Source organism: Lynx rufus, unplaced genomic scaffold (genome assembly GCF_022079265.1).
Source record: "Lynx rufus isolate CCGP_SWC_20201006 ecotype Redwood Valley unplaced genomic scaffold, mLynRuf1.p SCAF_17, whole genome shotgun sequence".
In the NCBI taxonomy this organism is placed as follows: Eukaryota; Metazoa; Chordata; class Mammalia; order Carnivora; family Felidae; genus Lynx; species Lynx rufus.
The window spans coordinates 22,604,282-22,614,993 of record NW_025814831.1 but is presented as its reverse complement, the minus strand read 5'-3'; the positions used below and the strand labels follow the sequence as shown (position 1 = coordinate 22,614,993).

General features: G+C 39.7%; 1 protein-coding gene across 1 annotated transcript in view; it reads right to left on the bottom strand.

Moving 5' to 3' along the window:
• Window positions 1–3,358: 3,358 nt before the first annotated feature.
• The window catches only part of SEL1L (SEL1L adaptor subunit of ERAD E3 ubiquitin ligase), a 53,063-nt gene continuing 45,709 nt past the window's right edge, over window positions 3,359–10,712 (bottom strand). Inside the window, exons 20-21 of the mRNA XM_047080275.1 lie at window positions 9,696–9,824; window positions 3,359–7,623 (exon numbers count right to left, since the gene is read on the bottom strand). Coding sequence (XP_046936231.1) covers window positions 7,414–7,623; window positions 9,696–9,824 — 339 coding nt within the window. The 3' untranslated portion in view covers window positions 3,359–7,413. The remainder of the gene's footprint in view (window positions 7,624–9,695; window positions 9,825–10,712) is intronic.

Here is a 10,712-nt window from a genome sequence, read left to right as displayed (position 1 = left end):
AAACAACTGAGCCACCCAGGTGCCCCTTCTCTTACTCATCTTTAAATTCAATGTACATTTCAGTGCCTGAAATAGTGGTTAATAAAGGGTGTTGCATGAATGACAAAACGAAATCCTATGTTATAAACTTTAAGATTGATCTTTTTTTAATAAATTTTGTTAATGGTTGTTTTTGAGAGAGAGAGAGAGAGTGCGAGCGGGGAGGGAAGACTGATCTTTTTAACATAAACGATAACTTTGCCGATAAAACCCTTTAGGTCAGTGAAATATGTCATTTCTACTGAGAAGTCCTGTAAGAGCTGGGTGTCAGTAGAAAAATAAGTCAATTCAATTACTTTTGGCATTTAAGACCTCCAAAGGCTGGATGGGACCTTAGGCACCATCCCTGGCGCCCCCTCTCACGGTGCATATGTAAAGTGAGTGGCTTGCCCCAGGCCACCCACTAGCTGTGGACACAAGAGCTCCCTGTAGTCTCCTTCCCCCTTATGCTGGTGATGGTGATGGCATCCTTACCCTCTTCCCTGGCATTTCAGGGCCATTCAGTGCGGTCAGGACTGATCACTAATCTGTTCTTCGAAGGGATTGGGCACCTGGGGAGACCCAATGGGAGAACCTGTCAGGAATGCAAGGCCCCACCTGCAGGCCATGCAGGTTGTGTGGGGAATCCTTCCTTTCTGCATCTGTCCCTACTCATCATCATGACTTGCACCAAAACAATGACTTACAAGTAAGAAGTCCCTTTATTAGTCATAGTAATAAGTCTTCTGGGATGCAACTTAATTTTTCTGTAATTAAGATTGGGGTTTCATCCTAGCTCTTAGGCCTTCCTTCTCTTATTTCACTGCTTTACGGCATAAACGTCCTGTTTCTAACCTGCTTTCCTGTGTCTGTGAGACCTACTAGATTCATCTTCGGTTTAGCAAACCTGAGGACACAAAGCATCAGGTAAATTAGTTACGTAGTTTTAATTGCTTTTACGTTTCAAATGAGTGAGGAGATACAGATACCAATTAAACAAACTTAAGGCTTCTTCAATTACTTTTTTCCCCTTTGCCTTTGAAATACTAGAGGCTACGGCTCACTGCTCCAGTGTAGACAGTTCCACTTACCACACTTATTCCATCGAGAGTCAAAATAGGGACCGTAGACAAATAGTGCACTGTTTTCACCTCTGTGTTCTGGCAGCAAATTTCTGGGCATCATCTAAGATGTCACCAAAGAACATTTTCCAAATAGTATGGAAAAGAAAATAACATATTTGTATAGGTTGGAAAAATTCAAGTAAATTCTTTATGAGGACCTAAGGGAAGCGAGGGGCTGGGTGATTCCCTGACCTCCCCTCCCTCTCTTCCCTTGCACAAGCACGATTAGTTTCCACTCGTTTCAAAAGATTTCATTTAGAACAAAAAAACTAATGAATGAAATTTTTCTAAGGAAAAAAGATTACAGGCAAGGGCATGGGAGGCAAGTGGGGAAACCCAGATGTGCCGACTCTGAAACCCACAGCTGCGCTGTCAGATCTTGAAATAAATCTGCTTCCAAGAACGGAAGTTTCTGTTGTTCACATTTAAATCTTGAATCATGCAAAACATCAATGACGGCTTTATGTTCAAAGTTAAGAATCCTTATTTAGGATACTTGAACTTCATACCTAGCACTTACTTCTGAGACATTCTTTTCAATCCTGTCAGGCTAATTAACAGAGTTCTATTGAGAGGTAGGAAGAAGGCAAAGGGAAAATGCATTCAGCAGCAACAGAAGAAATTTATACGAATGTTCTGAAGTCAAGTAACTGGCCACATTCCACTCACATTATATGAGAAAAAGTATGTGGGGTTTTAAGAGTTTAATACACAATTCAGCATTAACACTAGATCATGTTTAAAAAATTAATCCAGACCCCCCCCCAAAAAAAATATGTGGACACTAGGAAGATCAAGAGTTTTGCTCAAAATGTAATACTAACAGTAAGTTATAAGGTTGGTAGAATTTTCAGGATTCAATCATAAGGTTAACCCGATGACTTTCCAAGTAGTGGCAGAAATGACGCAGGAAGAAAAATAGGAAACCCGTAACACCACAGCACCTCCTTTTGAACGGACAGATTCTAAACCTCTTTGTTACTTGCCTAAAAATATCCAAAAAGTAAAAAAATCATGTTTTTTTCAGTTTCTACTAAAGAAGTTGCTTCTAATTACTTACTTGCATATATTCACGTATATGCTGTTACATAGTATTGGCAAATGTCAGGGCTAGTATAACCAATCAAAGTTAGTATAGTGTCATAAAGAAAGTTAAAGGAGCGAGGCTGTTTTCACCCAGTTGCAGACCAAGGACCCATTTTAACGACTTGTGAGAGAGACTAAGCACTAAATAAGCATCACCCCAAGTTGCATGGTCAAACCCCTGATGTTACAGCTCTGACGTCCAACATCCTCACGTTAATTATAGCCAAGGTCAAAGTCATGTGAGGTGGCTGACTGCATTCCCAGAAGCAAAATTTGAGATCCAATTTCTCACTTTCCACAATTTGCATCATCCAGACATTTTATCCAAGGATCCGATGCCCCTAAACTGGTACATTTTGGCTCAATTTACTGTTTGAGTTGGCTGCTACAAAATTAGGGCCAGATTTGCATAGTTCATTTCTAACATGCATTTTGGGTACCAAGTGACTCCTCTTTACTTCCTCTTTACTCAGATCACCTTAATCTATGTAAATTTTATCATTGTGTGAGGCTCTGTAAGCTCTCAAAAACTTTCTGGGACAGGGCAATGCATAAAATACACTTTAGATACATTTCACTATGTATCACAGGCTGGTTCAGGTCAAAGATCTCAGAGATTTAAAAAGTGGTAATGGAGGGGGCACCTGGCTGTGTCAGTAGAGCATGTGACTCTTGATCTCAGGGTAGTGAGTTCAAGCCCCATGATGGGAGTAGAGGTTACTTAAAAAGTGGTAATAGGGCAAAATAGGTAAAACTTTCAGTTATAAATAAGTCATGAGGATGTAACCTCCAGCATAGGGGACATAGCCAATAACACTGTAATAATTTCATATAATGCCAGATGGTAACTAGACGTATGGTGGCGATTTTATAATGTAAAAAAAAAAAAAAAAAGTAACATTTCTTAACATATTCATATTGTCCCTAGGGCAAAATTCAACTTTTAAAAATCTGAATTTAGGGAGTTAAAAGTAAATGAAAGATGGATTCAAACTACTCCAAATCAATGTTCCCAGAAGCTTCTAAAATTCCAGAAAGGGCCATTAAAAACTGAATATTCAGGCTAAAAAAACCCAAAAAACAAAGAGTCTGACTGGAAAGGTGGTCATGGCACATTACAGCATACAGGATAACCAGAGGTGGAGTCTTTATTTCACAAGTTTCAAGATACAGTACAAAACGAATCTGTACATCTCTCTATTAACAGGATTTGTTTACACAATTATATTACACTTCACCAGCCTTTATACCGTATTTAATTAAATACAAAATAAATTTACAAAAAAGTCTACCATGGTGTTCCTTCCAATGCCAGCTTATGGTCTTTTTTAAGCTTCTCCTAAGTATTGACAGTGGTTATACCTTGATCGAATCGACACTATGATTTTTTTGTTTTAAATCAAAGAGACTAGTGTCAGCGTGTTTGTCATTGTAAACAGGAAAAACAGTGCGTGTAAAGAGGACTGCCTGCATGTAGCCAAGACATCCTTCCCATGCACACAAAATCAGAGTTTTGCTGGTGCAAACAGTCATTTTAAAACACAAATCATTTTTACTGGGGGTATTTTAGGTTTTCTTGAACTACCTAGTGGCAGGAGAAATTTAGCTGCTTTTCAATGACTGCCACACATTTAAAAAATCAGGTAGTGCCTCAGACAGTGTGGTGTTCAAAAATTTTCCATTTTCATTTATAGTGGAGGACAATGACTGAGGAAAAAGATTTTCATGAAAATCGTTTTCTTTTGCTTTATTTCTTGCATTCTCCTAGTCATAATGTGGTGCAACACGTATTAAACTCACTTCCAGAACAAATACTGGCTGTCCTCGGGGCAAAAGTAGCCCATTCTGCTCTTCTTGGCAGGTGAAGGGGCTGTTTATCTGACACTGTTTTGAAATGTGCATGTGAAATGTTAGTCCAAACCTCTGTGAGGGAAGTTTTTTTGCAGACGGGGCTAGACAGTAATACACATGCTACACACATGAAGAGCTGTGGTCTCCATTTACAGGCTTGCATGCATACTTCCAAAACACCGGTTTGAAGAACAAATATGAGCAGCAAAGAAAAGAGGGAAAAACGAAGCAAGGAAAAAAAAACCCTATACAAAATACTTAAGTTTCCCGGAGGCAACAGCAGCTCCTTAAATAAAGCATCAGATCATGGTCAGATCATGGTAGAGTTTCTACAACTTTCCAATGGTACAGAGACAGAACAGCTTAGCAGTAAAACTTTCACAAATTAACCTTATATGCACAAGGGTAACAAATCCTCAAGAGTATCAAGATAAACGATTCCCAAGTTAATCTCATTTCAGTGCTAAATAATGAATTTTGAAAAAAAAGGGGGGGGGAGTTACTTTTTCTGTGACACTGAATATTAACCAAAAATGAGATAAGCCTTACTCAGAGAACAGAAACAAAAAAATTCAACCACAGAAAGAAACAAAACAAAACAACCCCAAACACCAATGCTACCTCTGTGACATAAAAAAGAAGAAGAATGGTCTCAAAACTCTGGAACAGTTGGCTAACCACAAAGCACACGCACAGGAGAATATAAGCTAAGTGGAGTACTACTGTCGTCACCTTTGATGGCAGGAAGACAGGCTATTAAAGGGGTCAGGAGACAGGCTACCATGGAGAAATGAAGCTGTGCTCAATCTGCTAACTCTAAGTTCTAACATTAAAACTCCTGAATTCTGGAGTTAGTTTAATGTCACTGACATTAACTAGCTTTAGTTACTGTCATTTTATTCAAATGGATGCCATTTGATTAGGTAAGTATTGAGCATTATTTTAGGAGAAACACCAAACCCAGTTCCTACTTGCCTAGGTATTATGTCCCGTGAACAGAAGAGAAAAAGGGAGCAGAGTACTTTGAGACGGTCGTAAGGACTGAAGTCACAAAGCCATCTAGGAACTAAGTTATTTTAAATAGACCGTTCAAATTTCCAGTAGCAAATGACTCAAGGGTTTGGCAGGACGGGGGGAAAAGGCCAAGAAAAGGGTTAGAATATTAGTAATAAAAAGGAAATGGCAAGTAGTTGTAAACTAACAGGAAGTTTGTTATTGCATGAAGAACAAGACTGCGCTTTCCCATCTGGCTTTATTTAGGTAGTGCACACTGTTTTATGAAATGTCTTCTCAGAGTGCTAATGGAGGGAAGTAAAGCTAGAGATAAAAATGCTGCTAAAGGAGAAATCAGGTGGGTGGTAGAGGAAACAAACAGTTGTTTACTCACCTTAGAGGGGTTTTTAAGCATTTAAATAAATTACAACAGTTCTTTCGAAAAGAAATGTGGCTGCTACCGTGAATTACAGTTTTGAAGGGTGAGAAGACGCAGTGGTGAAGACACCAACATATTGTACCAACTGCACTCAGATCTCTCTCTCTCTGTGTAAGAGATCAAAGAAGTCTTAATATTTAAGAGCTGCCCAAAGCAAGGGGATGTTTTTGAGGGTGGCGTTTCCTACCTTTCAGATATGCATTTATACATATGGTTCCCTCTGTGGCCACCTCTTCAAATCTGGAAGCAACTACGTGGGTGTAAAATTTGCTTACCAGGTTTCTCAGAATACTCTAAACACACACGAAAAGCATACAACTTCACATTTAAAGCCTTCGTGTTCATTACAGACTACTTAAATCTAGTTCTAAATACAATCCCAACTTCAAAACCCAAAGTCTTACAACTCTACAGGTAATAAACTCTTCAAGTTTTCTGGCAGATGAGGGACTACGGAAAGAGTATAAAGGTTAATATAAACAGACTGAGGTCAGTAGGCATAGAAAGCCTGCTCAGATACTAATGTAGTCTCAGACTAGACATAGGCTGGTGAATACCACCATCTGATAGTAAAAAGAAATACAAATTCGGTTTAAATTTCTTCATTTGTATGGTATGTGAAATCCTCGGTTTTCTTTGTTGTTGTGTTTCACGCTATTTAACCAGACTCTGAAGTATAATGGCCTTGATTTTCCTAACGTCAACAGTGGGAGGGTGGTGAATAGGACAGCTAACAAAGTGGTTGACTTTCTACTGTAATATAAAACTGCAGAAGTAAAAATCTACCTGAACAGTATAAACAGGCTTTGGCTTTCCTCAACCACTGAGTTTAATACATCTCAGATTCTCAGAGTTTTAGTTTTATAATGGTAGTCACTGTATGCCACATCTTGGCAATAATATTTCAAATTTAAAGAATTCAGGAGGGTGCAAACTGTTCTTTTGCAATAAAAAAATGCAAAGTAAAATAAACCCTGGGAACAAATGCTTCATCTTTCAGGAAAGTGTGTCTATCATTTTGGTACCCCACCCAGAGTTCTTTAGTATTGTTCTAATTTCTCCCACTTAGTCCATCCTCTGGCTTCCGGATCAAGGCTCTGTATACTCAAAACAAACAAGCAAATTACATCGAGTAGGTGGGGCAAATTCACATGTTAGCTCAAGGAGTCAGTTCACAATGTTTCATCTATTCCATTCCAGAGAAGTGAAGTTCACGTAAAACTCTTTAACAGGACTTTCAGTCTTTGAAGGACACAAGTACGGTATCAAGTGTGACAATCACCAGTAAGAAGAAACCTCCCAGCCTTCCCTTTTAAAATAATATGTTGAATACGCATACTTGCATGTGGATTGGTAAAAGTTTCTCAGTTATTGCAGTTCTGAAACACTTTGAAGACTTTTTTTTTTTTTTTTTTTTTTTTACTTAAAAGGCAAGTTCTATTTTCAGACTTTCAAACATGTTAAGGTTAAACTTGCAACTAACTGGTTTTTCCTTTTTACAGTGATCAGTTTTTAGTGTTGATGCACAAGACCTTAAAGGTGGTTGATAGAAGAACTTATGCACATTGAGAGAATGACCAAAAGGACCCAAGAAAGACAGCTGGGTACAGCAGACATTGCGTCTCACGTTTCCAGGAAAAAAAAAATGGGGGGGTGGGAGGGGGAAAGCCACTGAGAGTTGTTACTCCATACGGCACTGAAACAAACATTCAACTCAGTTTAGGTAAGAGTTACTTATCCCTGAAAATAAAGGCATCAGATTCTAAGCAGCTTTAGGAATTCAATGTTTCCTTGTGCCTCTTCCAGGAGGTGACCACTGATCCGAAGTCCTAAATCAAATGCAAGTGTTCTCAGCAAACAATTTCCTTGGTTGTCACTGATCAAGGCTGGACACGGTGGCTGTTACTGTGGTGGCTGCTGCTCTGGTGGCCCCTCCTGCTGCGGTGGCACTGGCCGTGGCCCTGGGGGCCTGGGTAGAGGCATGTCCTGGTGCTGCCTCTGCCGGTAAGCTATAACTGTTCCCAACAGCAAAGCGATGATGGTCATGAGGTAAAGGTCCCACTCAGGCCCCAAAAGCTGGTCCATGTCAAGCTGGGTGAACAGATCTCGAATCTTAATGAGAATAATATAAAAATCATTACGATCACTAAAATGTCAGAGAAGGAAGCAGGAAAAAGTTGTATCACAAATCAGAGACGAATACAGAACTTATTAAAATAACTGGTTTTAGGAATGTTTTGCAATGGCTTAAATAAAAAGGCTTTAAGAATTCAAAAAATAATGTGTCTCAGGAACTGAGTTATTATTTCATGACAGTAGATGATACAGAATGTCTAGCCGGGTTCCTTTCCTTTCCATCAGTAATCGAATGCATGCATTTCCAACCACTTTTCACAGAAAAGATTTGCAAGGAATACTGGGGATAATGGAAGGCCACGGGGAGGCAATCAGTCTCTTGGCACTTGTCACCTATCTGTAGTGATGGCAGCCCTGTTCTCATGACAGCAGGGTTATTTCACTTCCTCCCTCATCTAGCTGGAGATGGCAGGAATTCAAGCGTTTAATAGCTGAATGACTAATGCTTTTCAACTAGGATTTCACTAAATATTTAACACTTTTGAACTTAAACTTTAAAGTTATGTTCTTAGTCCATAATGCTTTGTTTAGGTGTCACTTAAGAGAAGTTACTCCTGAAATTTCCTGACTGCTACTTACCTACGAAGGAAGTAAACATGCGGTATAATCCTTTATATTTAACTAAAATTATATTTAAAAGGTCCCCATAATATAGATTTGTAGATGCAGGTGCTAAATTTTCCTCGAAAAAGATTCTAAGAAACTATTAACTGTGTTTCCTGGGGTGGGACCTGTGATAGGGGATTTTTGTCTTTTCTGCACTGGCTTTCTCACCATCAGTACTTGGTAACTCTTTTCTTTTGGTTGGAATATCTAGGTGGTAGGCTTATGGAGCATTTATTGTCTTCTTTATACTTCTGTATTAAAAAAACAACAAAGATAGGATACACTTAGTATAAGGCGTGACTAAATCCTAGTCTGTAACTAACAGTTCTTAGTCTTACAAACTGTGAGAGACAAGGGTCTGAAATAGCCCCGAGAGAAAAACAGCAGGCTGCCACACTGTTAGCTTTTCAGTGAAAGGAACAAAGACTGTTTCCACTTAGTGGAGGGTACAGCGCGTCTGGCTCAGGCCACCAAGCAGTTCTAAAGGTGCCATTACAAGTGTGTAAGCAACCAGGAGGACGGAGTCCAGGAGTCCAACACCTCCAGTCCTTCGGAGCCCTATGCGGGGAGGACCTCAGTACACGAGACAGGGCTGCAAAAAGGAACATCACCCTTTCCACCCACCTGTATCACACAGGAGGAAAAGCCCTTTCTGGAATCTAATGTGAAACGGTGTATCAACCTGTTCTGAAAGATGTTAATGAAAGACTGAAACATCATCCTGTTCTGGTCTGGAGTAAATTCAAGTTTTGTAGCCCTTGTTTCTGCACACATTTCAGGACTTTCGGAGTTAAATCCTGTTCCAGTTAATCCATTATAAGGAAGTACAGTTAACAAAATGTAAAACTGGAGAACCCAAGAGCACCTACACAGAAATACTGGTAAATAAGGTCAGCAGTTTTGAAAGGAATGGGGAACCCACCTCTCGTCTAGGTTCCACCATGAGCTTATTTAAAGTAGTTCAAGGTATTTTTAGAGAACAAAGTTCGAGACGTGTTTTTAACATGTTTCTTGCTAATAGCACAATCTGAAGTACAACAGCCTGGGCAAGTTCTCAGGTTCTCCTTCTCCCTTTTGAAGGGTCTGGTCTGAGTCACTGCCAGGCAGTCACCTGATTTAATGTTTACTGAATTTAGTTAACCACACCTTCAAATCGCCAAGGGTTGGTCTCGGTTTACTCTGAGCCAGAAAACACCTGCATCAGTGGAAACTGCTTTAGCACCTGGAGCTACTGTCAAATGGTTCCTGAAAACATGCTGCTCTGTGGCTATGTTCACCCCACAGCTGATGTGATCTCCTGGTCCTTCATCTGGGGCAGAAGGGAAAGCACCAGACCCCTGAAGGACACTCCTCCCTTCTCCCTGAACTTTTCCAATAAAAACTTCTGGACCGAGCAGCTTATATCACTTATATTTTAATTAAAAGAGGCACGGAACACTTACGTTTGTCTCCCGGATGTACTGCAAGAAATACACCACAGCCAGTTTGCATAGTGCTAGGAAGACTGGTACCTGTGCGTCTGGGCTGGCTTCGGCCGCCATGTCATAAAAACGTTTTGCAAGGTGAATATCCTATAATACAGGAAATAAACCAAAATTCATCTCTTGGTACAATAAGTAAAATAATATTATTTAGTTTATATAGTCATATTGTATCAGTTTGTGCATTCAGAGCATTGACTTTACCTTTCAAGTTTTCATTTTAAAATTTCCCTTACCTAAAAGGATAAACCCCACCCTTAATTGGGTAATATTTCTTTAATCATCTAATGGCTTAATTTTGAAAAATCTAACTGAACAATGTTAAGGTTTAACTCCTGCTCCTCCTGTCTGACATCCTACTTGCTGTGTATGCATAACACTGTCACTCTGAAGACTCCCGGGGGCAACCTAGAAGTCTCAAGTTCTGGGTCAAGTTAAGTAAGTTTCTTAAAACTTTAGTCAGTGTAAGCAATTCAGGTTTCAGTTTGGAGCAGTGATCCTCAAACTGGTAATATGCTCAAGATGTTTCAAATGGTACTTGCATGGATAGTGTTAAGGGACCTGCATGCTGGGTTTCCTGCCTTAGACATATTTCCGTAAGGGGTGAAACGAGTCATTATGAATCCGGGCCCAGACCGAGTGCTCTGCATTCAGATAAATGTTGAATGGCATGGGGAGACACAGTGAAATTTTCATTTAACAACGTCCCTTTCTCCATGCCCTGACTACTGTCAAAGGATACCAAACTCCAAGGCAAGAATTCCATGAGACATGGGAAAGAAAGGCTAAACATTAAAAAGGACCTTCCCACATAGTTCAATGTAAGCAGTTACTGTCAGCTCTTCCCTATACTGTCCCTAGGGGGTGTCGTTAGTGAAGAAGGGCACCTTCCAACCAACAACAGTACTGGGAGAGTCAGTGTCTTTGGTTAAAAAAAAAAAAAAAAAAGGTAACAAGTTTTTTTCTGGACTGCCACAT